This window comes from Chaetodon auriga, chromosome 13 (assembly GCF_051107435.1).
Source record: "Chaetodon auriga isolate fChaAug3 chromosome 13, fChaAug3.hap1, whole genome shotgun sequence".
Taxonomy (NCBI): domain Eukaryota; kingdom Metazoa; phylum Chordata; class Actinopteri; order Chaetodontiformes; family Chaetodontidae; genus Chaetodon; species Chaetodon auriga.
Genome location: NC_135086.1, coordinates 14,429,785 through 14,457,517, shown reverse-complemented (window position 1 = coordinate 14,457,517; position 27,733 = coordinate 14,429,785). Strand labels below are relative to the sequence as shown.

Sequence of the window (27,733 nt, the reverse complement as noted above, 5' to 3'; positions counted from 1 at the left end):
TGTTTGTGAGGTGACCAATCCTTGACAAGAAGAAAAGTGAGAGAGGGAAGATGAGAGAAGCCTCCCAGTGAATGAAATGAACCCAGTGATGTAGAAAAGGATTCATGTGCGTCCAATAGCAGCAGTAGTGGCTATAGGATTACCAATATGGCTCTCCAGTATGGCTCTAGAAAGGACATCAAGCAGGGAAGATGTGATTTTGTGGTTACAAAATTCATCTGTTCTTAGAAAACTAGTGACCAGCCGCTGATGAGCAGGGCCCTTTATTTTTTTTTATCTATTAGACTTTTGAGTCATATAAAAGGGTAATTAATTACCCAGAGTGAAAGTTTCTGACGGTTACTGATCCTCATCAATGACTCAACAAATATTGTCTTGCAAGGAGTTCAGAATTTGGGCTTTTAAAGAGTCCATCCTCTGGCCAATGACTCACATTTTCAGTGGTTGAATGTGAGGTCGGCACTTTCAGAAAGCAAGCAGCACGACAAAAGATTTATGTCACAAAGGCTAATAACATGAACTGTTTCTGCTCTGTGAAATACTGCACTACTGGACCAGAGAGAATCATCCTGACTGCAGACGTGCAGCTGATTTATCTCTCATGTGAAAATATCACGTAGCCATTTGTGTCAATTACAGTCAATTGTCACTCTGGGGAACAGGAAGCGCGATGGTCGGGGAGGGAGGGAGCTTGTCAGTGATTTCAGGAGGAAATTTCCATCAATTTAATTCCTGCTGGGCTGTGACAGAGGTCAATGAAGGTCGTACTTTGCGATGTCCCTCCAAAGTGAGGGTAAACACCCTTGAAATTTCTGCCATTTGAGATGTTTCAGTACACTACCACTACAAATGACTCCATCCATTAAGGATCAAATTAAAAAAGAAAACATCCCAAATTGCATAAGGACAAACATTCAATTTCAACCTTTCATTTGTTTTTTTTTGGTTTTTTTTATTTTGTTGTTTTTACTGCATGGCTTGAACAGTACAAGCTGTAAGCAATTTGCCCAGAGATGCAAGGGGAGGCCCAAAGCAATAAGGTGGTGTTATTAAGCAGATTACATCTGTGCAGTATAATCTTACAAAGGGAAGGAGCGAGGCAGAGATGCTAAGTCTGCAGCGGTCAGAGGATACACAAACAAGCCAAACAGGAAAATTTAATTACTGTTGGAGCTGGAGCTTACCTCTTGAGGGGCATCTCGGACAACTTGGCCCTGCAATTCATAAACAACTGCAGTCTCACATTGACCACTTGACTGAGCGCCTGCAAGAGTCACAGAAGAAGAGATCCAGTTAGAAATCGAGAGCAAAGTGGAGCCCATCCCAGCAGAGACGTACAAGACACACATGAGCATTTTGAGGACTGAAAGCAGCTTCTGTGTAAAACATAAATAAAACAGAGCGTAACAATTCGTCCTTTTTGACATAGACTCAATAGAAAAAGTATAAAGACAAAATATATAATGGGTTTCTTCATCAACTTCACTGATTTTTGTAAATATATGCTCATTCTGAATGTGATGCCAGCAAACAATTCACACAAGTTGTTTGAACAAAAAGCATTAGTTGGTGTCATGATTGGGTATGAATGGGGCGTTCCTGAAGCTCAGTCATTCACAAGCAAGGACGGGGTGAAACACATGACTCTGCAAAGGATGTTACTACATGGGCTCAGCAGCCCTTCATAAAACAGCTGTCGGTAAACACAGTTCGTTTTCAAGTGATTGTACTCTCTTTTTATTTACATTTTACACAGCGTCCCAACTTTCTTAGAATCGGGGTTGCGGCTTCACTGCCCCATTACTCTAACTATACCCAACTTCAAGAGGATCTCAAGTAACAAAGCAGATATTTTTGCATAATTTTCTTTCACAATGTAACAGTGGTCAAAAAATAATGAGCCAGCGGTTATGAGCGCACTAAGCTGCCATCTTCCAAACTATTTCTGATGCTAGTATGCTGGCATCATAATTTCTACTGCATACTGCAGTACACTACAGAGAAGGGTACACTGCAAACAACAGCTACTGAAGGTGGCTGTCTGACTGGCTGTCTGTAAAGGCACGGTGAGTCATATTTTCATATTCATCCAAGTCAAATTCTTCACCACAGCAAGCCTCTGGCAAGATGCAGCAGACAGCTAATGGGATTCAGAGAACCTCAGCCCACTAAGGAAAGTGTTTCTAAATAAAATGATCTGTTCAAAGAATAAATAAGAGGACTTGTTTTAGCTCACAAAGAATGCGTAAGCATAAAATGAGGACTGTTTCTATTTTTCTGTTCATCTTTACTGACTCAGTAAAGGCTTTTAAGGAGCTGAAAGGTACAGTATCTTAAACAATGTGCTTAACCATGAAACCTGATCATAGCATCATGAGGACAAACCCAAAAAAAAAGAAAATTCTAGGTGAATTTTTGCACCTTGGCAGGTTTTGTGTTTCTGCCCCGCTCCCTTCAGTGACAGTGATTTGAAAATGTCCTTGCTACATAAGGAATTGATGGAGGGAAGAATGTAGCTTACAATCAGCAGAGAGGACATCTTCTGTGCCTCCCTAGTGAGGGGGTCAACGATGGCCACCACATCATAGAACACCTCGTTTTCACGCGGGGAGAGACGGAGCACACTGAGGAGGAGGGAGAAGAGCACATCAAAGCGGATTGAGCAACACAAGGATGCACAATCCTTATTCAGCAGAACTGCAAATCAAAAGATTCGCCTTTCAGGGCTGCTTGAAATGATGGCGTAGCAATTTTCAGCTCCATTATAACAAAAGGAGAGTAAACACTTCTTTGTCAGACTGCAGAGTCAATAGTACAGTAAAAAGAGAAAAAAACGTCGCCCACCTGTGGCTGTCTTTGATAAAGTGGACATCCCTCCTGACCTCTCCTTTGGGTGCTGCAGCTAGGAGGGCATCAACTTTCATAACCAAGTCACTGGCGCTAAGGGAAAAGAGGTGCAGCAGGGTCATCATTTATTAAAGCTACGTGTTAGGAGGGATGTCAAACAGAGCTCACATGATGTCATGTCAAGCTGTTAACAAGGTAGCCTCATGTATCAGTCAATGCCACTGTAAAAAATCCACTTGATAGAGCACACATAGTGAAGATTTTTTCATTTAAGAGAAGTGGAGCTTACAAAAACTCAAGAATAAAGCGACACAAAGAGAAAAGAATTAAAAGGTATTTCCACACTATAACAACTATTATCGTTACCCTCTTAACGATGAATGTTTATCAGTTAAAGAAAGAAGGGAATAACATCATTTCTTACATAACAAGGCCAAAAATACAAACATACTGCTTTGGCTTCATCCCCATCTGTTTAACTTTGGCTTTGACTTTCTCTGCAGAACCGCTCAGTGTAATCTTCTCCAGCAAGTGGAAATCCTCCACAGTGAATTCCTCCTGCTCTTCAAATGGACCGAGTTTCTACGAGGAAAAGCGTGCAGTCAGAACACCATTTCTCCAATTCTTATCTCAGCATGTATTATTTACTGTTTGCCAAGTGGGTGTTACATGTAATGTGATTGTAACACAGTGTTTTATCCACTTTAAGCCACGGTATTCAGTAAGTGTGTTTTCATCCTTTCTATTTTGGGAGCAGAGTCCTGTCACTGCAGCAGAGGAATGTGAAATGATATTAATTGTTACTGCCATCTCAGAGGCTGGCCTCTTCATCCGTGGCTGTCAGCATCACTGCTGCTGAGACATCAGTCATCAGCTCCGTGCACACATACAGTCAGCACATACAGACACTCAGACAAACACTCACACACACAGTGCAGTTTGTGCCACCTGTGACCTTTGAGAAGCAGTCGTGCTGATTTGACAGCACTCTGAAAACACAAGAGGGAAAATCATCCCAAGTGCAGCAGCTCAGAGGATCCTGCTCCACTGTACCAAACAACAGCAGCAACATTTAACCAGTGCTGTACCTTTCTGACAACACCATGTGGTCTATTCAAGTTTGTATGCAGAAATCTTTAACTGAGAGGATGCTGATTGCGTTGCGTTACGTTGCCCACTCACCCTGCCGTTGCTGATCACTGCCCCCTGTCCAGGATTCAGTTTCAGGACTTCTCGACAAAACAGCTGCTGACTCCGGACAAAATCCACTTCTAGTGTGTTGAACTTTTTCTCAAAGGCATCTTCGTCCATGCCCTAGAGCGGAATAACAAAAGTTTGTTTAGGTAAGATAAATTGATTGTGCCGCTGGCTCCCGCATTTCTGAAGAATATGTGATGTACGTTAGGATCCAATAGACTAGCTCAAGGACGTTTCTGCTTTTACAGCCTGTTCAAAACACAGTCTGAGCTATGCATTGGCATAAGGAATGATGTATGTGAGGCAAAGGAATTATTCACAATATTATTGATGCCTTGCATCAGCACAATCACTGCAGCTTTCAAACATAAAATATTTCAGCCAGAGGACCAAGCTGTAAGAAATGCACATGTGTGAAAATTAGATTAATCAATTTGTAATTAATATAACAAACCCTTAATTAAGCCTCAGCCATTTTTGTCTATAACAAATTAGGTGTGGGAGTGTAGAGGCTTTGTGGAGTCAGGTTATTAGTTTCTCCAACATCTCTCCTCAGGAGAACAGGTGAAATACCAATAATGTCAGCACAATCCAGTCAGCAAGTCTGTCTGGCAGCCAATAATAAACTCATATCCCTCGACTCTGAGTCTCAACTCACACAGCCACCTCCTACCGATCTTTCCGTTGCTATTTCCAGCCCATTCTCTGCCCATTGTTTAAGGTGGGTATAATTGAAGGCAGTTTGTTATGGCTGGTCCCAAATGCAGCCTGTGCTGTATGACTTAGTCCTGATGGAGTTCTCCTGTCAGCTGATTTGTTGATTAGTGCCTGAGAATTTGCATTTTTACGTGTAATGATGCGTGGGTGGATACTGCACACTACAGCATGGAGAACACCAGTGGCTGTCGACTGCTTACAGCAGCAGAGTGATGGTCAGGCACGGCTGAACACACGAGCCTCAAACAACCATGAACGGTGAGCAAGAGCTCGGCTATTCATTCAGGTCCCAGAGACCAGGTATGCACCAGCACTTTTTAGTTAAAGATTCAGCATGTGGAGGGCGCCTTGTGACAGATCAAGTGGAACTGACAGGGAGTAGGCTGCTTGCCTTGGCATCCACAGGCTGTGGAGCATCATGCGTGCTCTAAATGTATTCTGTTAGCTGATGTTCTGAAGAGGAATGAGAAGATGGGCTCATCAATCATCATTTCCCCCCCCGACTGTGCACTTAAAATCAAGAAAGCAGTGGCAGACAAATCTCTGCAAGTGGTTATATTCAACCTTTGTTTTCCTCTTTTTTGCCATCATCTCATCAGTTCTGCCTAAGATGTTCTCACTTATATCTGTGTTGAACAACATTCCTCCCATTTTGCAGAGATACATTTCACTGAATGAGACAATCAAAGGTACCGGCTTGAAGTCAAACCCGAAAATAATTGTAATTACTTACAACACAGTAACACTCACACTGTAGTTCCGCATATGTATCTATTAGAGTACTCTATATACCAATGAAACAATGTTAGTAGTCTACTTGCACTCGTCCATGGCAGGCAACTTGCAAATCAGTGAGTGAGACTGTTTCATGGCAGGATTGGATTTATAGGATTTTGGCTCAGTGTGATGAAGTACCTTGGGTACTGTACTTTTACATTTTGATTTCCAGAAAATGTACTATACAACAAAACATCTCAGTACTATAATATAAAATTACAAATACCATAACAGAAGATTTTATCCACATCGCTCACCCCTAACATCAAGGGGGCACTTTGATATGTTGTGTATCACACAAATGATACTTTTACATTGTTCCTATGATTTGTTGTTTACTTCGCTGGCTGAGGGTCTTCTAACACTTTGCTATCATGTCAAAAGGACTGAGGTGGATTTCATCACCTCAGCTCACCAGGTATTCATGCGTTTAATACAGCAGATAATAAAATTTTAATTTTCTATTTTGATGGAAATGCAAAAAAAAAATGCAAATTAAATGTTTGACATTGAATAATCTCTGAGCTAACAAAAACAAAACCACAATTCTTAAAGCCGCCTTTACCTGAATCAGTAAGTGCTTCATCTTGGTCCCCTGCTGGAGGAGCTGGCTGCTCTCCTCGCTCAGGAGTTTTTGCACAAACTCTGCTGCAGCCTTATTCTTGTGGGTGAGGAGAGAGGCCCAGATAGCCCTGTACAGCACCGTGTTATCTCCGCTGGGCTTTCCACTGGGGTTATCTATCACCCCAACACGCACTCCACGGCTGGCCTTCTACTCACACACGCACACACACACACACGCGAACACCGCAGAGATATAATTCACACAAATATCACACAATCTCATATTTCCAGAAACCACAGGTGCCACTGAGGCAGAGTACTGGGGGGAGTGGGTGTTGATTGCTTAAAGTAACAATAAAGGTTTCTCCTGTTCTGCTTATTCTACCAGCAAGGAACATTTTTTCATGGCAAATACAAAATGCCCATGTTTCAGAGTAAATTGATTGAGTTTTATGTCACAGGGCCTGTCTTTATGATCAGTAAAATAAAGTATTTCAATGTATTTCATCTCTTCTGCTTGTATGTGAGGTTATAGATTTACAGCAGATGAGTTTTGGCGCCACAGGGAGACCAACTGCAAGATTTGTGTCAAAGAAAGGCCAATGTGAAAAATGTTATTGATTGAGTCAACATTCGTTCCTTCTAAGAATCTAAGGGCTGTGAAAGACTTCAAGAAAATAAAAAAAAGATCCACTGTCGGGATACTTGATTAATTTCAAGACACTTACAATCCGTATGTCTGGTTTTAAGGCACGGTAAACAACACATAAACACATGGCTTATATGTCAGTGTGTAGATTGTGCCTTCTGAATAGAGTTGCCTTATATAAAAATGGGGAGGGGTAAACAGGACAGAGAGTAGGTGATACTGACCACATGTTTCAGAGCATTGAGCAAAAGTTTTCTTCCTGAGACTTTCTCAAAATCTCCGACTATCCACATGGTCACAGCGCTCATTCCGTCCTCATCTTTGATGAAAGAGAAATAACTCTTTAGTCAGTTTAAGCATCATGATAAAAGACATCTTGACCAGTTCGTCCTACCGTCTGCTGCAGGTTCCTGACGTTTGTATGATAAACTGACATATAATGAAGGTTTCAGTGGAGGGCAAATATATTTTTTTAACATGTGAATGTCAGTCATAACGGTTAAGTGGCATTCAGCACAAGCTGCTAATCCTTTAAAGGGGTTAGCTTATGCTTATACACTGACAGTCAGATGAAAGTGAGAAGGAAAATGAGGTTCAGTCATGACAGCAAGTGTTCAGTTTGTGTGTGAGAGGTGAGAGGGACTGAGACATCAGGCAAAGAGCTCAGTATATTAGTGGAGAACTGTGCCACCAGTCAGTCAGTCAGTCAGGAAAGCAGGCAGTCAGCCGGTCAGCTAGTCCACAGAGAGAAGATGGCAATCAGCCTCTTCAGCCTCACTGAGACAGCTACACTCCAGGCCTGAGCAGTGAAATGCAGCTCTGACGACCATTTAGACTGTTGGCCCAAAGCCAGTCGGCAGACCCAGCAATTATCTCGCTGGAGGTGCAGCATGTCTGCTTTAACAAAGGTCAATTTCACACATTCAGAGATCAGTAAAGCAGTGTAAGAGTCATTTTTGTTTAGGCACTGCTCATTTAAAGGCTTTCAACATGTAAATGTAGAGTGGTTGCTCCACTTTAGATGACAAGGTGCAGACGCTTGAGTAAACAGTTTATATCATTGAAAGTCATTGTGTTACTGAAAATGAAGTGGTGTCACCCGAAACTGTGTTAATTTGGAAACTATGGCATAAAATAATTAGCAAGTCCTTACCGCTATTTGTAAAGTACTTCATCCTCTTTGCCATCACAGCTGTTTTATCTCTGGAGTCCAAGTATGAAAACATAGTTGTGTCCTCCCAGTCATCTACAACTGCAGAGCAAGAAAGACAAAGTGAAAGAGAACATGAGAGGAATATAAACAGAGAAACAATCATGGCAAGTTTAAGATTTGCAGCACAGGTCACCTGGCTTGGCAGTGAAGTCGAGGTACTGTCGGTCAGTGCTTAGAATAAGAGGGTTCATCCTGGGAACCACATTGGCCTGCTCCATTAGATAGTCCACCACATCTGAGCCCTCTGTCAACTGACCCTGCAGACATTGAACGAAATGGAGGAGAGAGACATCACTGAGAACATCAGTCCACAAAGAAGTACTGGACCTGGAGTGTTCCTTATTTCTGAACAGCTAGCATGCAGTGAAGTGCAAACGTGTCAGCAAATGCGATAATGTGGAGGGCCAGGGAGGAATAATTTCACACTATAAACTGTAACTGCAGAGTGCAATGTCCTGCTATCTGACAAATGTATGCTGACTATTAATCCAGTGAACAGCCATGTATAACACTGTAAATACTTCTCTTTACAACCCCTGTTCCAGAAAAGTTGGTACGCTGTGTAAAACGTAAATAAAAACAGAATGCAATCATTTGAAAACGAACTGTGCACCGACAATGGTTTAATGAAGTGTTCCTGACAGTATATATACAGTTCCCCAGGTTAGTTCAGTTCACTTATATCTATCAATAAAAAAGAGTCTCTTTCCGTACAGACATGTCGTACCATAAAAACAGCTCTCTGGAAGGTGGTGGTGGTGTCCATTATGCGCTGCAGGATGATGGTTTCCAGCTCATCTGGGTCCATCTCATCTGGGCTCAGAGGGACTCCATTAAATAAAGCCAGAGGCAGGGCCCCCAGGCCGCTCTTTTTGTAAAAGAGCGCACCATCCTGGAGAACACAAAACACAGACTGAACCTTTGGATGCTCATATTTAAGTAATTGTTCTTACTGACACTCAACAAAGAAAACAAGAGAGTTACTTCATTTCCTTACCTGCCTTTTGTCGTCATACTCAGATTCTACACCTAGAATCCTTTCAGCATTGGCTTTAGGGAATTTTCTCTTCAGGTAAGCAGAGACTGTATCAACAGACAGCGTCTCCCCAACATCTACTGTGTTGTACAACTGCAAGAGAGTGGAAAGTCAGATCAGATTCGACCATCTCTGTCTTCAAATCCCCGCAACTGTCAATAATTTCCAAGTCTATTTGAAAGAGCTGATAGCAGAAGCAAAGTCCCACTGACTCATCTAGTCCAATAATGTCTAAAACCGTAGGATAACACAAGGCACAATAAAACAACTGACTTCTGAGGCACGAAGAGACATGAGCTGGCAGGCTGCGTGCTTTAGTTATTCTTCAAGAAGCACTTGCTAAAACAACAGAGATTTATATATGTGACATACTTACTGAGAGCATGGACATCAGAGCCTGGGATAAATCGTACTCGTCTGCGATGTAATTCAGCAGTCGGTAAAATCCAACCCCTGCATCTGAGAAGCCATCAATCTCGTCTTTGGTGTTGACAACAAACACAAATCCAATTCTATAGAGAGGGGGCAAAAACAAGTATTCAATTTGCAGGTGAAATGAGAATCACTACCTGGTAAAGATTATAAATACCAAGAGTGGACCATACAAAACAGCTGTGTGAGAAATAACAGCACCAACCTCAGGGGGATCTTGTGCTTGTAGAAAAGCTCTGCTAGTTTCACCAGTTCAACACTTTCTTCTCGCACCGGATCCAGGAACAGCACCTGACGACAAAGGCACCATCATCCGATCTGAATCGTGATGCATTTACAAATCCTCAGTATCTCAGATCAGAGACGAAATTGAGTTTGAGCAGACACAGTGACACGCACCCGGTGCCAGACAGTTCTGATAATCAGAGGCAGTGTTAAGTATTTAAAACACACTCTGTATTCTCTTTTGCGAGGGTCTGTCTGACTGCACCGACTGAAATGTAAGACCCTGCAATTTGGCCAAAAAAAAAAAAATATTTCATCTGAGTCGAGCGGAGAAGAGTCAGAAGCGTCCAGAGTTTCACAGAGTTCAGTTAAGTCAAAGTAACAACTGAACTACAATGAGAACCGCTCTCAGTTCCATTCCCTTCATCAACACGACGCCCTCAGCATTTCTATGCTTCAGGGGACTCACCAGGTTGAAGAAATTGCGTCGGATCTGCCGGATGACCCCAGGAAAGGTGGCTCTCAGGAGCTCCTGTACACCTGTTGGCCAGCTGCGGTACACTGGGTCATTCTCTATGTCATTTATCCACTGCACAGTGCATGACAAGAAGAAGGCTTGTGTGAAAATGATGATATTCATGAGTTAAGCACAAGCAGAGCGGTGTTTTCGATATTGTTTCTACATTTCTTCAGTGGTTAAGACACAATCCTGTGAAAGAAATACTGGCTTTTGCTTTATCTGAGGGTTTTGTTTACATGTCTAACTAAGGTTGTGTTCAGTCAAGCTTGTGAAAGACAGAACATGAGAGACCCAGTTACAACGCATGGCTTACTCTGGTATCCAATGTGTTTGTGGGGCCTATAACACTTTACTCTTTTGTCTTGCTTTACCACTTTGCATCTGTAACCTCAACCAGCAACCTCTCCTACAACTCCAAATACCAGACTTTTATTCAAAAATGTTTGGCATCCAGTGCTGGTATCACTGAATTTCTGGGCGTGACTGTATTTCCAACAGCAGCTACATGCTGTACTAGACATTAATGATTCAGTGTGGTGATAAGCATATCCTCTTTGTCAAGCACCAAGATATTGTACAGAATTACATTAGCTACCTTTGAAAGTATAATTTCTTTCCTGTCAACTGCCCTATACCTTAAATATTTAATCACAAGCTATAAAATGGGCATAGATTCAACTGAAATAATAATTAACAGGTAATGTGCAAAAATAGTGTCCTGTGGACGGAAACATGCAGGATCTGATGTGTGCAACATTCAACATGAACGCTTGTTATAAAGCTCTGCTGCCCACCATCAGAGAAAGCTATTAAATGTGGCTTTTTATGATAAATGATCAGAATGATTGCTGAAAAATTGGAGATTATTGCCGGCCAATCTGGCACTAACCGTGGTCTTTCTCTCCGTAACTTAGAGTACAAGCCTCCCCACAGCGCAAACGTTTGCCTTGCTGGCACACTGTCATTATCTCTCTTACACTCTCTCTCTCCTCCTGTGTGTGTGTGTGTGTGTGTGTGTGTGTGTGTGTGTGTGTGTGTGTGTGTGTGTCTCAGATACACATAACCTCCATCTCTACAAGGGGAGACGCAAGCTGAAATGACAGACCTCTTGGCTGAATGTGGGCCGGCTTAATATCTTCATTTCTTTGGCATTTTTATAGTACCTGTGATATTAAAATGGCCAGAGGGGCCAAAATGAAAACTTGCAAGTTTTTAATTTGATAGCTTTTCTTGGCTAACTTCCCAATTAATAACTGAAGTTCCTGGCAGGCTCGAGACTGCTGCAATAGCCTGATGACTGATCCATTAATTCACGCCCTGGTGCAAGCACACAAAGAAGAAAAACCACCTGCACAGTTGATCTGGGCCAGGAGAATAACGCTTTTGGACAGGACTCACCATTATAGCCGGATGTCTGATATCTAAGGCATAGCTGTCATCCACAGCGTTCACAGGTAATTTCAGCATCTTGCCCTGATGTTCTCCTTTTATGCCGAGGTTATGAAGCCCCTCCAAGACCCTGGCTTCTCCTCTGAGAATATCCAAAATGCTGTGAATATTAATTCACAGGTTAGTTGGTAAAGCATATTAGCTGTGTGGCAGGGATTTTGCATTGCAATAAACACTGATCTTGTTGCAACAGGATTACTGAGCCAATGCACTGATCTGAGGCTTCCTGTGGAGAGCACAGGCAGACCACAGCTCCCTCCTGCTGGATTCCTACCTGAAAGGGTTGTGAATGTCCAGATCAATGTGCAGTCCGTTGATGAAGAGCTCGCCGTCTCCTGGGTGAACACCGATGGTCTCACTGAGATGCTGAAAGAACAAGCTCAAAGTGTTAGTCGAATGCCAGAAGCCCTAAATGAGTGATTCTATCTTCTATGCTCCAACAGGAAAAGATGTGCACAGAGACTGCCGCAGTAAGTTGAAGAGATAAAGTGTGCTCAGAGATTCGGAGTGAAGTAAGAATAAAACGTCTCATTTGATGGTGTTATGGAAAGTATTTCAGACAGAGTAGAAGCTCATTCGGTAAAAATAAAACTGGGGAAAAAAAAAGATGTAATCAAAGAAAACTCTCCTGCACTATTATGGGAGAATGCAGCTCATGATATCGCACCTTTTGGTTCTCCTCAATTTCTTTTCTCATTTCCTGCTTTACAGCCACTCTTGTCAGTGATCTGTGGGAACAGTAAAACATGTACAGTCACCATCAGCTTTTACCACATCCCCAGCCGGCAGTAAAATGCCACTTTTAATCTTCCAAAACCTGTGGGCTCACAAGATGGTACGTTTTCAGTCAATTCCCTGTAAACACCTGACTCTTACTCAGCACTTTTTGGTGTTATCATAAGCTGCCGGAGCCAAAATATGCAAACAGCGAAAAGCTGATTAGATCTCTGTATCAAGATGTATTTATGATGGATAATGTTCAAACAAATAGGACTATAAAACATGCATGTGCACTTAAACAACAGCATTTTTTGTGCCTGCGTTCACATATTGTAAGACAGAGTCGGGATCCTCAAAACATGGATTTTGGAAATGTACCAAATGTGTTAGCCTGTCAGCCAGAGGGAGGAAATAAGATTAATTTCCTTACCTGGCTTTGCCTGGAAAGTTCTGACTGAGGTCTCGCATGAGTTTCAAAGAATCAAACTTTGGCACAGACATGATTCTGGCAGCTGCCTGGAAACTAAGATCTGCGGAGATTAAATAACGAAATCATCAACATTTATACATGTAATAATGCAGATTATGTTTACGCAAATTAAATCCATGCAAAGCAATCAATGGAGTAATGTGGTTAAAGTGGCATTGGTTAAAATTATTGACTGTTAAGTCAAAGACTAACAATATGAAATAAAAGCATCTCCACCCACAACCAGTAATAATAATAATATAATAATTCCACATTGCAGAAATTATACATTCAAACTGCATCGATCAACTGACTGTTCTACAATCCTTAAAGAACTGAAATCGAAAATCGGTACCTTGCATTTCCCACACTTTGAGAGGGACCATGTCATTGGTACTCTCCAGGAGATGTCTGCGAAGCTCAGTGAGTTGCTCCTGGATCTCAGGGTGAGATTTCCTTTAGAGAGGTTAAAGAAAAAGAGGATGCAAACACACTTTAATGTCACACAAATGAACAGCAGCAAAAACAGAAAAAAACACAAGACTCAAAAAATCTTTATGGCAATTAACAGTTAAGACACTTACTTTAATGTTCCAAAAAGGAATCCTTGGACATCGTCGTTATTGTCATCCTCAGAATTCATAACGGCCTTTGAATCTACAAAGGAAAAGATTTGTGTGTTTCACTGCCTTGGACGCAGCAGGGTCCAGCACAGAACGTTTGATAAGTCACCAACTGACCTGTTACTTTGGTGTCATCCACAGCTTTGTATTCTGTGCTTTTGATAGCCAACTCAACACCATACCCAGATAAAAGCATTTTTCGTGGCTTTGGATCCTGCAAACAGCGAAAAGCAGAGTAATGGCTTCAATACAAAACAGTGTAGAGTTTTGTTGAGGTGTACACTGTTTAAAATACGGTGATAACAATCATTAAGATTGCTTCCTGTATATATATATCCACAACATATACAATATATGTCCAGAATTATGTGGATTTCTTGTCTGATGTGCAACAGAACCAGAATGCTTCAATGCCACACAGTCAGATAAAGTTAGAATCTATGATGCCAGTGGGAAAAAGAAGCACATGGATCGCCACATGCAGCAGCAGATTCAATGACATTCAACCTTGACACTAATGTCACACAGACTCAAAGCGCTGCCTCAGTCTTTCACAGGCACAATCAGAAGATCTTCACACCCACACTTGCTTTTCTTCAACAAACATGCCTTTAAGAAAATCACCCTTTACTCCATCAAAGGCACCTGTATCTCCATTAGTTTCAGAGGTTTTCATTAGATTTTGAGGAATCCATTAATTCATCCCTTGAACACTGTTCAGTAATGCAATCGGCTGGGTCCATCATTTCGATGATCCCTGGTTTTTTAAGTATTACACCAAAGGGAATAATATGTCACTCTTGTATCACTGCATTTGTGTCACTGTCTGTGAAAGATGAAACAGTGGAGGTCTAAAAGGAATACGCTCCATTAGGCTTTGGCTGCACAGGCAGCATTTGTCAGTAGGATACATTCATTGTTAGTTTTTGTGGGATTTGTTGACAGTAAAGAAAACATGAAGTGTCCCAAACCCTATCCTTTATAACTTAACAGAGCACTTCTGTGTGAAAAACAACAGCTGCAAGCACAATTTGGATTACTACATAACTTCACTGAGAGGTACTGCAAACCATATTTATTAAAAAAAAAACATTTAATCAGCAGAACATCAATTTCAAATGGCTGCAAAAGCGCCGTTACTCACCGCTACAAAATGCCGCAGAACATATATAAGTTTGCCCTCGTCAGCCTTTTCTGACAGCACCTTATGAAAAGTGGTGAACTTCTTTGTCCCAATCTCAGCATACAGGATCACAACTGGCACATCTGTTTTATTGACCCCTGGATATATGTGATCATTCTTGTATAAATATGGTTTGGGCCTGCAAACATTTGGAAATGTTGTTAAGGACATTTCAGTGATAAAATGAGAATTTCTAAGTCCATCACAGGGGAAATGCAGTCAGTGAAAGCATCAAAGAATACAATCTTAATATCAAAATAAAAGTGGAAACTTTTGATCTTGTTCTGCTCTGTGGACTGAGTTTATCCACAGAGGGGAAGACAGTACCGTTCCGTGTTACCTGCCTGCGGCTGCCTTCAGGAGCTTCTTGATTTCCTTGGCACTACAGCTGTGTTGACCATGGATGGAGACAAAGGCAGCACAAGCCTCAGGCGGAGGCTCATCACTAGCTATCTGTTAAGAGCAGGAGGGAGAGGAACGTTCTATAACACGCTGGGTGCAACATGATGGGCCAAAGTTAATCATAGTAAAATCAGTTACGTGATTGATTTATTCTCAATACTGTCCAGCAATCACCACAGCAATTTACACTGTGCGGCACAACACTTCATTTCACAAGCAAAGGGCCATTACTCACTCATATGTTTAACACATTTTAAAATTAGAGAAATTCATCAACCAATGCATCGCTGTCACCTAAATGAGATTTTCGCCTTACTGCAACAACGGAGAGGCTAAGAACTGTGTATGCAGACTGTGGTGAGGTGGAAAGAATCCCCCAGTATTAAAAGTCAACTTTAATCGACATCTAACAGAGCAGTATCCATTCAAAACTCCTGTTTTACAAACACCAGTTTCAAGACAAACTGTTCCACAGCTCTCTCAGTATATACCTTTCATGTGTTCACCCAACTAACAGCAAGACAGGCTATGGTAGGCAGTGGTTTTTAGAAACATGGGTTCTTTACATGTACATTTAGTACACAGCTTGACAGCCATGAGTACTAACAATACCCATGTTTGTGCGTTTTTAGGGTGTGGCTTTGGAGGGAGGCCTGCAGGGTGGGAATGGGATTTTTTTTGGTTGGATAATTTCAAAATCTAGCTTACTCTTGCTGGTTTCTCAAACACTACCAACCCAAGCTTTAACAGTAGTATAAAATTCCAAAAACTGAAATTGGACAGTTAAGACAAAGTCTCAATACAACAAATTCACATAAATTAGGAACCATCGTGGAGAGAAACTCTCTTGTCGATCTCGTCTCACTGACCTCACGTATCCTTTTTATTGAGAGTAGGAAAAATATTTTGGCCTCTGCTGTGATGTACTCACACAGAGCATCCATTGCCGGCCCTCTCAGTCCACCTTTCCCTTACAAAACCATCATGAATATTTACACCTCCTCCTCTAGCATGAGCAAGATATTGCTCCTCTCTTATGTCTGCCTGTTTCATATTCAGGAACTGTGGTACCAACAATCCTCTGCAGCATACTGTGTTCAAGAAATGAAATACCATGACTTGTACCTGCAAAAACTATACTTCAAAGTAGGTGAAATTATCTTATATTTAGACACAAAATCTAGTCCAACTTGTTTTGAGAATAGACTTGATTATCTAGAGCTGACCATCCAAGATTGTTTGACTTGAATAATGCTGTCATTTAAAGACTGCGCCAAAGCAATTGACAAAAACTGTAATATAAATGATAAACAGACAATGTAACCACCTCTAACAACAAACGGACGTGGCTCTCTTGTAACACACCCAAGCTGCATTCGAGAAGATTTTAGAATAGTTAAATTCATACTATTTTGATCACACCATACCTGTTGGGATGCATGAACAGCTGGTGAGTATGACCGCAGGGCCAGAGCAAATTTGAGGAGATAAACTTGAAGGTCTGTGAGGAACTGGCCGGCCTTCTTAAGGATCAAGTTGTAGTATGAGCGCACAGACTCTGTGAGACACATCAACATTAGTAAAACAATGATGTGTTTTAGAACAGAAGCACACCTGTTGTGATGCAAAACTATGAATTTGTGATTTTTGATACAGCAATTACAAACGACATACCTCCATGCTTGTATACGGTCAGCTCTTTCACAGTGTCAACAAACAGCCAGAATTTCTCATTCCCATCTTCTCCAATAAACTCGCTGCACAAGAGAAAATGAAAGTACGGTCAGCATTAGTCAAAACCACAGTATGCGCCTAAGTAACCATTTTCTGACTTTCTAAGGGTTCAAGCTACAGACCACATAATTATTTTACATTTTCTGGTAAGAATTATGCCCATCTTGTCTCCTGTCCTGGTTCCATAGAGTGCACTGTGAAGCATCACACAGCAATACACAGACCTTATAGGCATGCAGCAAGTTTTGATTACAAGTAGAATATTTTCACACACACAAGAAAAAAACCACGATGACTAAAATTCTCAATAACATAGTAAGTTATTAACAGTGTTAACAATAAAAGAACTTCTGGCTATTATTATTATTATACTTCTGGTTATTATGCATGAATACTAAGTTGTCATCCACAAAAGAGCACGTATTTACAGAGCTGTTGTGTCTTTTGGGCTGGAACCTGTCATTTTGGCCAATGAGCGTCAATTTAAGAGCACTTTTACCGCAAGGGACTTACAGTTTGGGGAAGTACCTTCTCCAGTTGTTCCCAGCTAAGGCAACTAACAAGAAACATTATGTTCAAACCATTTCTGTACTTACTGACAGGGCCAGAGCTTACATTCAATCATTTAAAACGTACACAAAGTGCTGGCCATTTTATAGGCTGACTACAGATATTTAGATGAGACTACATTTAAACCAAAAAAGAAAGGAAGGATTCAGAGTTTTATGCCTGACAGTGTGCAGAGGGCTATGAGGAAAAAACCACTTAGACCTACATGTTTGGAAACTTACAGAAAATATAACAATTGACCAAACAAGTAACATATGAAAAGGATGAATAGTGAAATAACTTTACAGATTATGCTTATTGACAAGTTCATTTTTGAGGGGGTGCATTTGATGGGCTTGGACTCACGAGCTCAACATTAAAATCCTGGGTAGGACCCTGTTTATTGCAGATTTGTTTGAGTGCCAGATGCACAGCATATGACCAGGGATGAGTACCTTGTCTCCAGGAGGAAAGGCGTCATGCTCCACTTCGCTTTTAGACTAGCAGTGACGCCTTTGGGTGCTGATAAGACGTGATGTACGTTCAGCAGCAGCAGTGACAACACAATAATGTTCCTCATTATCTCTGGTGCGACGTAACATGAACCTGGCAGAGAGAAAACACCAACGCAGTCAGAGCAGTTTTTAAGCCTTATGAGAAGTGCCCGTCAGTGCCACGTAGTTACTCTAAGTTATTATCTAAACCACAACACCGGTGCACATAGACGTCTACAAGATACCCTCAGAAACTCAGAGTACACCGCTGTAGAAGATGCTAGCAACATAAGCAAATCACGTCGAACTGTTTGTTAGCTTGAAATATTTACAAAATAATGACCGTTTAAAGGGGTCAGGCAGGAGAGACTGAAGTTAGCTGCAGCACAAAAGTAAACAGCTTTGTGAATGAAAGAGGTACACTAGTGCGTACAAAGTCTACAAAGATCGCTTACAAAGAAAATGTAACAGTGTACCTTAGAAATACCTAACCAACTGTGTTGCCAATAATATATCACTCACCCCGTTAGTGATGCTGACCGCTTCCATACAAAGCAAAGGGCTTCAGGTCGGTATTTTGGGCAGCTAACAGCCCTCAGCTAGCAAGTTGCCGGTGTTGCTGTGTATTGTGGTGGCTCGCGCTCGCCGTTATTCCTTTCTTAAACAACCGTGAAATTTAGAATATAACATGGTGAACAATATTTGGGGAGGATTTATTTCACCTTTTAAGGGACGTAATTAGTGGCAGTGTGTATAAAGGTTAGAAATAAAAAACTTATATTAATGTTGGAATTTATTCTGGCACAGCGGTGGACACCCAAAGAGACAGACGCTGACGCTTAAAACGGTTTCCCACCAACTACTGTAGCATGCTGTAGCTGAAGTGAGTCCTGTACAACAGTGAAAAACTCTGCAGCCAGAGATTTACAACTGCACGGGAGGCTGCCCGAGGCTCAGTAAAATATTTAATAAGATAAGATAAGCCTCCATTGTTCTCCAAAGGGAAAATTCGGTTGTTACAGCAACACGAGGACAATAAAAAAAATATAAGAGGTATATAACACTAAAATTAGACTAGAAGTAAAAATAGAGTGCATACAATAGTAATTCTAGACTAATTACATGGGAAAACTGATAGTGATGGGATTAATTACAGTGCTACATTATGTTAATGATGACTTAACCCAAAAATGCCTTATGCAAAATGTTCAGAAATGATAATAATAACAGCAACCATAACAGATATTATTGTTATTGTCATTATTATAAACTATGAACTAATCGTTAATCAATATGTTAGTCAATCATCAGAATATTAACAGGGTTGTCCAGCAATTCACTATCAAACTTCCATAATGTTGGTGTATTTATGAGAAATAGCTGCTGGTCTAAATCAGTGCAGAAAAGGCTGAGATATCCTGATTTCTAATCCACCTGGGTCAAAAAAACGCTGAATTTCCAAAATGGCATCTTCAATAGACTCTGCCTACCTGAAGCAGCCTTTACGATAGCTGACATTTCAAAGCCAAGTTAACTGGTCAACGTCTGCAGAAAGCTCTCTCCAGAGCCACAGAAGACAACACTGAGCTGAGTGTAGTGCTTCCAATAACCCTTAAACTGATCCATGTATGTCAATTGGGTGGGCCGACCCCTTTAGACTTAATTTTGGTATCACTTTACTTTTTCATTGAGCGCTTTCTTTCATATCAATTGGAACTTTGGGTGTTTTGGCAATTAGCCACTAATGACATTAAATGACAGAACTCATAAAAAAAGATAGATAGATAGATAGATAGATAGATAGATATCTTAATTAAACTGAAATGTTTTCATCACACACACCTCAGCTTTCTTCTGTAAATGCCTCCCATGCCAGTCGGCCAATGCACCAATATTTTATATGTGTCCAATAAACGTGTGACTATGACCATGCTGCAGAGAAAGCAGCTGTTTCACTTTTAATTGGCTCTCTTAATAGCACTGTCTTTGGAGCTGATGAGACTTTAAACTGGGCTAGGCTATACCCGCACTGGCAGCTGTATACAGGCTGAGCAGAGGGACAGTGCTATCTCTTTAATCATCAAAGGTCACACAGGGATGAATGCGCTTCAAAAAGTTACAGCGGATTTGGCATTTATATGTGGTTAAATCTCCATGTTGTCTCGGTTCAGTGTCCGTGTGGGCTGCTGGCTTTGCACTGTGTTAAACAAGATTATGGGATGGACGGGATGGGATGTAGAGCTCTCCCAGCCCAACCACGACGAGAGCATAACGCGCATTTGTCGGCTCGGATGCAGCAGCATCCTCTGAAAAGCACTGCTTCAGCACACTCAGTCAGACCGCCCCAACCCGCCGAGGATGCTGCTGTAGGATGCTGCCGGAGGATCCTGCCCCTCCAGCCCGAGCAGCGCAGACGTTTCTGCTGAAGTAAGTCCGTCTCCGAAACGAGCCACACTGCGATGTAGACCGGGACCAGCACAGGGGGGGACACAGAGAAGCGGTAAAACTAAAAACTCTCATCAGCTGCCTCATTTTCAACTTGATAGCGGAGCACGGGAGTCGTCGGCGCGGATGCGGCTCTACACCGGCTTTAGAAGTTGGACAGCCACAAATTTGAATGCCATGACTCTTGACTTTAGAGCAGATTTCCAGCGCAGTGCAGACGGCGTGCAGTGCTTTAGAAACCAAAAGGCGGACTTGTCCTTCTGTCCAGATTGCGCGTCTTTGGGTGGTGTTATCTGATCAACATGTGGCACTTGAAGAATCGGCACCTTTAGTCTATCTGAGGCATGGAGGAATATTGATCCCCTAACAACCGATGGGTGCTACTTATTGTTCACAGTAATGGAATGAAGACACTATCTCGATATGATGGATGATAGATCCAGTAAGCTCATCTTGGTTCCTATTTTAGCTGTCCTTTTTGTTATGATTGGTTACCAGTACATATGTCCCGCCGGCAGCAATTCGTGCCACTTTAAGACTGGGGAGAAATTTAGGGGGGTGAGCCTACTTTCCACCCCGTACCAGGACAGCGACGATTTCTACAGAGATCAGGACCTGGAGGATGACAGCCCTCCTAAAGTACCGTCAAAATTCAACTTCACCGAAAGAGACCTTGACAGACACGTGGAGTTCAACATCAAAGGGGACGACGTGATCGTGTTTCTGCACATCCAGAAGACCGGAGGGACCACTTTCGGGAGACACTTGGTGAGGAATATTCGCTTGGAGCAGCCGTGCGACTGCAAGCCGGGGCAGAAGAAATGCACATGTCACCGGCCGGGCAAAGAGGAGTCCTGGCTCTTCTCCCGGTTCTCCACTGGCTGGAGCTGCGGACTGCATGCAGACTGGACCGAGCTAACGAACTGTGTGCCTGTCATTATGGATAAGAAGGAGGCCCAGAGGAATAAAAGGTATATGTGCCTGATCCCTTGATGTTGATGCCTGGTGTGCGTGTGTGTGTGTGTGTGTGTGTGTGTGTGTGTGTGTGTGTGTGTGTGTGTGTGTGTTACTTGAGTGAATGAGCAGGTATGCAAGCCCTGTGGTCCCAAAACCACCAACCAGGGCCACAGTGCAAGTGTACTAACACACATGCGAGACAGATGCTTTGTGGCCCCAAATCCACAGAATTAAAAATTTAAGCTTAATTCTGCAATGGGGTAAATTTGCCAAGCGTGTCAAAGTGAGCAGTGATAGATGGGATGAGTGTCCACAGTGTTCCCACTGGAGTGACATATTGTAGTTTAGTCTGGACAAGTAGAGCTACGGTGCAGTTTTCTGTCATCAGTGTACAGTCGCAGATTAGACATTTACTGCCAGCTTCTACAAAGAAGTGATTGAAACCAATCACCCAGCAATCACTTAGCTTCCATTTGTGGGAGGTGGGTGTTGGCCTGTGTGGAAATCCCTGAGACTGGGGGTAATGTAACAGTACAAGCTGCTATAAAGATATTCTCCTACTTTACTTGACCTTCAGACAAATAAATCGTCTGTGTTTGTCCTTTGTGTTCACATCAGCCCCTCACAATGAACTTGTTCCTGCCCAGCTGTGCGGGTGCTGTTATTCTCCCCATCTGTGCCATTAACCGACAGCACTGAACCATTTACAGAAGTCCCCTTTCACAGCTGAAATGATGTTGTTTGTGAGCCTGCAGTCCTAGCATCCCTGCAGTGATTTCATTGTCACTGGATCAAAGCGCCAATTGCAAGTGTTTAAAAAAGTTTCAAAACAAAGTTAAAGGCTTGATGACCGATTCTCATTGCTGAAATGTCATCCGTGTGAATCAGGGTATCCATCTTTGTCGATTAAGCTGTCCAAAGTTGACCCGACGCACCAGCACAGAAAACTCTTCCTGCATCCTTGGCCTTGGTCTTGTGTGATGTATCTAAGGCCATTTGTGGCTTGGTGGCTCACAGATACTGCTGTGCCGCACAAAATCTTCACATTGATGCAATCTTATCTCAGGACTGAGTTCAAATTATCCCAAGGTGTTTGTTTTGGTGGATGCACAGACGTTATCTGTGAGGAAAAGCAAAGAGGAACCAGTTGAAATGCATCATCTCTCCCACATTTTCTGACTGCAACTGTTTGTACTAATGTGATCGAGATGTTGAACAGTTACTGAAGGGGAATTACAGTGTAATGAAGTGGTCGCAGCATGAGCAGTGTGTGTGTGTGTGTGTGTGTGTGTGTGTGTGTGTGTGTGTGTCATTACAGCTAGTGTTTCTTGAGTCACCAATTCTTTAAATTGCATTACTGTTTAGGCCATTAATTAAAATAACCCATTAAAAGTCTATTAGTCAACCAGAGACCTCCACATGGACACGTCAGGCAGAAAGAGCGCTGACCAAATGTCTTGTCGCACAAGCTGAATTTTTGAACTGCAGAGAATTTCCTTCTCTGTTTTGAAAAATACAATCCTACACTGAGGCACACGAGCACATGATTTATTTCTGCTTTGCCAAGTGTTTCCTTTACTCGGGAAAGTGCTCACTGGATGCGACAGCTCTTCATTTCACAGCTGCAGCATCTATTCTGCACTTACAGCCTGCTCATCCCTTGTTCTTTAGTGGGCTCCCGCAACATCTATTCTGAGATAATTCTGCCTCGACCAAGACTGTTGGCAGACACACTCTGTTAGACCCCCTCACCAACCAGCCACTGCGCACGGCACATTTACTAAGTGAGATGACTAATAGTATTATGCAAATTCCGTCTTCATAATCTTTTTGTGTATGAGCAATGCCTTAATTAAAATATCTTAAATGGTTTAAAGTCAAAGTTTAAAAAAAAAGGCTTCCTTGCACAGTAAAACGTGATTTGGAAGGAAGAGGCAATAATCCACTTGTTACAAAAAAATCTTTACTCCACTTAAGGGTGCAGTGGGGAATACCAATCATATATCACTGCCAAATTCAGATGGCATACCCTTGTTTTGCGGTTGAGAGCCTCTCAGATTGAGTGGCTGTCTTTCCGCAGTCCCAAGCATTCACCTTGCCTGCTCTGTGAGGGGGGGGGCGAGGTGGGTGGCGCTGGCACTGCCTGCATGGCATTGTGTGGCCTTTTCAGCCGGGCAGGGCGCAGTGCGCGGTGAGCCAGCCGTGCGGCCCAGGAAAGGTCAGGCGTGTCAGACTGGATCAGTGTGCGTGTCCTGCGGCGTGGCTCCCCTGGAGTGTGCTGTCAGTCAGGGGAGAAGTGGAGCAGGCAGCCCTGCTCTCTTCAGAGGCTTTTTGGAGAAACATACCTCTAAGTGCAGTCCTCTTAAGTTGCTTTGTGGAGAGCGTCATGTCTGCTGAATGAATATGGCTTGTTGAGCAGCTTGTTTTCCTCTCAGGCGATTTCAGGGGCCTGCACCGAGGAGAGCTGCAAGGCTTACTTCTGATTGTTACATGTTCATTAGCTAACTGTAAGTCGGGTACATATATTCAATGTGACACTGGGTCAGAAAACAAAGGGCTGATTTTCAAAGTGTATTTGCATAAAGGAAGGGCTGAGTAAATCATACCCACACAAGTGTTTTGCATGTGTAATAAAAGGTTGTGGGTCAGTGTCAGAGAAATATTTGATGTTGCTTTCCATTGAAAGGAGAATGAGTTTGTTCAGTTTCTCTCTCCAACATATTACCATCAGTTACCCAGCCTGGTGCAGTCAGAACATCTGTCACTGAGATTAAAAAACAGCGAAACAGATTTATTGTTATGGCTACAGGTCTGAGGTGAGGAAATTTGATCATCAAACAGACAACTTCAAGTCTCAACAGTGCAGCATACATTATAAAGCAAGAATAAAGCAAGTTAGACTCAGGGCTGGCCATGTAGAAATGTCTGCTTTTTTATTTTAGGTTACAGAATATTTATGTCTGAGCAAATATCAGCAACACTTAGTTTCTGATATTGAATTTGTTGAAGAGACAGCTGGACCCCACAGTCAAATTATGACAACAGCCATTCAAGGTGTTCTGCAGACTCGTCATTAACAGCAGAAGAAGCCTTTGTCGCACATCAGAGAAACTGAGGTCACTCAGGCAGAACACAAAAACATCCACTCATGCACATTACCATTCATACGACAGAACGAGAGCCTGCTTCAGGTGAGGCGACGAGGACTTTTACGCGACATCCTCTCCCAGAATGCTTTTAGCTTAAAATCAGGAGGAGATGAAGCTGAAACAAGCGACCGCTGATTCTGCTTCTCATTTATTCCACATTCTTCTTCAGCGCTTTAATCACTCACGGCTCCCTTGGAAATGTATTATAATAGCAAATCAAAGCCTGGCTTTCACAGGTGGCGTACACGCTTTGAAACACTGGAGCGATTCTTCTGTAAATGAGCAGAACACTTGTTGTTGCGTAACGTGATGCTGCTATTGACAGTCTGAGCATTTCTCACAGTTTGTGTCAATAGAGGCTCAACAAAATGAGACTTGTCATCTGTTTCGCTTACAAAAATTCTACAAGTGTCGTTTTTTCGATGACATTTAACGGTCAGGCTTTGGATTTGTGTTGAGCTGTACTGAACTTTGTGTCCTCGTCCTTTCACTGATATCTTGACACGTCGGAAAGTAATGAATGGATCACTTTGGTGGAACATCTATAGAGTTGCATCATCAGCCAATGTAAAATGACCATGTTATGGTGTGTATAGGACCACTGTAACTCCTGAACTGTCAGGCATAGACCCAAACCTTCATTTATCCCTGCAAGGACGCGGCAGCCCAACAAATGCTCAGAATAAATAAGGGAAAAGCACAGTTAATCACAAATCAAAGGCTATTTGCTAAAAGCACACATGAAACCCTGCTAATAAGCACACATCTTTCCTAATAGGCCACTCCCATTTCACTCTGGAGGATGCATGTGTGTGCCAAAGTGCATGCCTCCAGGTTTCTCGTCAGCGATTGCAAACAAGCAAATCATCCTTGCTTCTGTGCCTTCAGCTCTGCTCTCAAACACATCTTGCCATTATGTGCTGCTGCAGATTCAAGCCCCGGTCTTGTTTCTTGCTTTATTCATGTGCTACATATTCAGCAGGTACATGAGCTTATTTTATTTGGGTAAAACATTCACTTTGAGATGTAAACAGTATTCAGACCAGTCAAATGAATATACATTTCTTTAAGTCTTGCAAGTGTTTTTTTGATCAGCGTGTGCCCTTAGTTGTTGCGCTTCTAGCTGTGGCCTCATATGCATATGCTGATGTCGCAGTTTTTTGTTTTTTTTTAATCAATTATAAAATCTTCATTAGCAGCTTTCTCCTTGCTTATGCATAATGAATGCTCAGTTCAGAAGTACAAAGAGACCAAAGCCAAACACGAGTACAGTGTGGACGCTCTTCGATACTCTGCTTCGATGTAATGCACAGAAAGAGAGGGCGAGAGATGTGCTCATGGTGCGATGACAGAGGAAAGGCTCTACTGTGCTTCTGGATAGGGATGTTTAGATCACAGTGTCCTCAAGGTTTTTATGCAGCCTGGACTGAAAAGCTGTCTTTAAAGCTGTGTATATTTCAAAAAAGAAAGAGTAAAACAACAAAAATTGTGAATTCTTCGTTTTCCTGATGAAGGGTGCTTATTTTAGCATTTTTATTTCTAGCCTGTACATTTGATTTAAAGGCTACTTCACGGTGATCATATATCTAATTGCTCAGTCTTCTGGAAGATGACGTCCTGTGTGCGTTATGGTCTGATGTGGTTCTGTCCCAGTTTGTTGGAGGTTAGCAGCATTACCGTTAATGGTTTACTCCAGCTTGGTTGGAATGGTACCCAATAAATGATGAGCAGCAATACCTTATGGGAATTATCTGCTTGGCTGCGATCATTCTTTATTCATCGAGTGCCTTAATTACAGAACTGTAAAGCATGTGAAGGTAGCGCATGTGTATTTCACCAACTGATTCTGTGGCACTCTGAAACTCTTAAAGCTGCTGCACACAGTGTGTTTTTTTCCATCGGTCACAAAGATAAAATATCTACATTCCCTTCATTTCTACACCAATGCTACAGGAGCAGTAATGGACTGTTATTTCTTACCTGAACACTGACGATGTGCCCTAATCCATGGCTGATTAACACCCGACATCATATTTTATTCATAATAAGTGATGCGGAGAGGGCTGCAATTATTGCGTGGTCTTTACCACTTAGAGCTCTGATCACTGAACTGTGCGTGTCTCACTCTATCTGCGCATGACATCTACCAATGTTGGGCATCTCCCTGAAAGAGCGTGTGGGAGGGACCGGACCCAAATGAGCTTGAGCTCGCAGAGAGCAGTTGTACTTTCTACTACAACACTGATTCTTCCTTTATCAGGGCACTCTCACAACATGAGTTCATGCAACTCAAATGATTGTTTTCCATCTATCAATATAGAGCTGAGGGTCATTCTCAACCTAGAAATGGCAGTTGAGAAAATACCTGGAGCATCTCCAATCATATCACATGACGCTCATCAGATGCAGTTCACCCCAGTTGTCTTGGAATTGTAGAAATGTTCATTGTCTCTGGGAATTATCAGCCGAATCTGGAGCTGCACACAACTTTGATGTTTTGGTTCACCCTTAATGCTCTCATAGTGGCGCTTTCGGCCGCAGCAGGCAGCCGTTTTCAGGGAAAAAGCTCTAAAAAGCCACTGTACACTCCCTGCTCAGCACTAAAAGGCAGACAGACACAGTTAGCGAGCAGCTGGTGAACACAGTGGAGCATTTAGCAGATGAGGAGTCAGATATTCCCCTCCAAACTAGACTCCAAACAAATGATAATGTTGCCCCAGAACTGTAACAATGTTGTTTCAGCTCCCACCGTGGAGCCAAAAAAATCAGCTATGGCAGGTTTAAGGTGTTAATGTGGTGATATGTAGCTTTATGTGAATGTCTATAGGGGATGTGCGTCAGGAAAACAAAACAACACAAACAAATTTGAAACTTCAAACAAATACAGCAATACCAGTGAACTGATACATTTCCTTTTTGGCCTTTATGGACTTAGACGCTCATTCTGTCGAGCCACTTACTTCGTGAAAAAGCGAAAGCGCAGGACCTCAGTGACACACAGTGACACACACAGCAGGGAAATGGATGCCCTCTGGACACAGATGAGGCCGGAGGAGGAAAATTGAACAGGTTTACAGTTCTGGTCGTATCTTTAGATGTAGGAGGCAAAGCGCTCGTCACGATGATGGGATGTTTATTATGTGTGCAGCTGTGGGTGCCCTTGCAGGCCTTGGACTTCCAGGGCGCCGAGATTGCTTTTCATGTGTCATTAATTCAAGTCGTCATTGCTGGCAGGCCTGAGCGGCAATACAGTTGGTCTGATAATTAAGTGTTACCTCTACGGAGAGTGCAACAGCATATGTCAAGCACTTGTTCACGTCATGGCAAAGAAAATGAAACAGTGAAGGAAGTCATTAAATGTGATTCAGATTAAACTATGCAG

At 42.3% G+C, this 27,733-nt stretch overlaps 2 protein-coding genes across 2 annotated transcripts in view; one reads left to right on the top strand and one right to left on the bottom strand.

Annotated features, from left to right (window-relative positions):
• uggt2 (UDP-glucose glycoprotein glucosyltransferase 2) overlaps positions 1-18,414 on the bottom strand; it is a 33,742-nt gene extending 15,328 nt beyond the window's left edge. The window contains exons 1-27 of the mRNA XM_076747501.1: positions 18,323-18,414; positions 17,762-17,912; positions 16,698-16,780; positions 16,451-16,581; positions 14,962-15,074; positions 14,583-14,760; positions 13,556-13,652; positions 13,400-13,472; positions 13,171-13,271; positions 12,777-12,876; positions 12,294-12,354; positions 11,901-11,992; positions 11,576-11,726; positions 10,127-10,246; positions 9,638-9,723; positions 9,377-9,512; positions 8,962-9,093; positions 8,692-8,856; positions 8,098-8,221; positions 7,905-8,003; positions 6,976-7,070; positions 6,104-6,310; positions 4,030-4,161; positions 3,299-3,429; positions 2,845-2,940; positions 2,522-2,624; positions 1,185-1,264 (exon numbers count right to left, since the gene is read on the bottom strand). Of these exons, the coding sequence (XP_076603616.1) occupies positions 1,185-1,264; positions 2,522-2,624; positions 2,845-2,940; positions 3,299-3,429; positions 4,030-4,161; positions 6,104-6,310; positions 6,976-7,070; positions 7,905-8,003; positions 8,098-8,221; positions 8,692-8,856; positions 8,962-9,093; positions 9,377-9,512; positions 9,638-9,723; positions 10,127-10,246; positions 11,576-11,726; positions 11,901-11,992; positions 12,294-12,354; positions 12,777-12,876; positions 13,171-13,271; positions 13,400-13,472; positions 13,556-13,652; positions 14,583-14,760; positions 14,962-15,074; positions 16,451-16,581; positions 16,698-16,780; positions 17,762-17,886 (3,011 nt within the window). The 5' untranslated portion in view covers positions 17,887-17,912; positions 18,323-18,414. The remainder of the gene's footprint in view (positions 1-1,184; positions 1,265-2,521; positions 2,625-2,844; positions 2,941-3,298; positions 3,430-4,029; positions 4,162-6,103; positions 6,311-6,975; positions 7,071-7,904; positions 8,004-8,097; positions 8,222-8,691; positions 8,857-8,961; positions 9,094-9,376; positions 9,513-9,637; positions 9,724-10,126; positions 10,247-11,575; positions 11,727-11,900; positions 11,993-12,293; positions 12,355-12,776; positions 12,877-13,170; positions 13,272-13,399; positions 13,473-13,555; positions 13,653-14,582; positions 14,761-14,961; positions 15,075-16,450; positions 16,582-16,697; positions 16,781-17,761; positions 17,913-18,322) is intronic.
• Positions 18,415-19,894: 1,480 nt separating this feature from the next.
• The window catches only part of hs6st3b (heparan sulfate 6-O-sulfotransferase 3b), a 63,993-nt gene continuing 56,154 nt past the window's right edge, over positions 19,895-27,733 (top strand). The window contains exon 1 of the mRNA XM_076746569.1: positions 19,895-21,216. Coding sequence (XP_076602684.1) covers positions 20,669-21,216 — 548 coding nt within the window. The 5' untranslated portion in view covers positions 19,895-20,668. The remainder of the gene's footprint in view (positions 21,217-27,733) is intronic.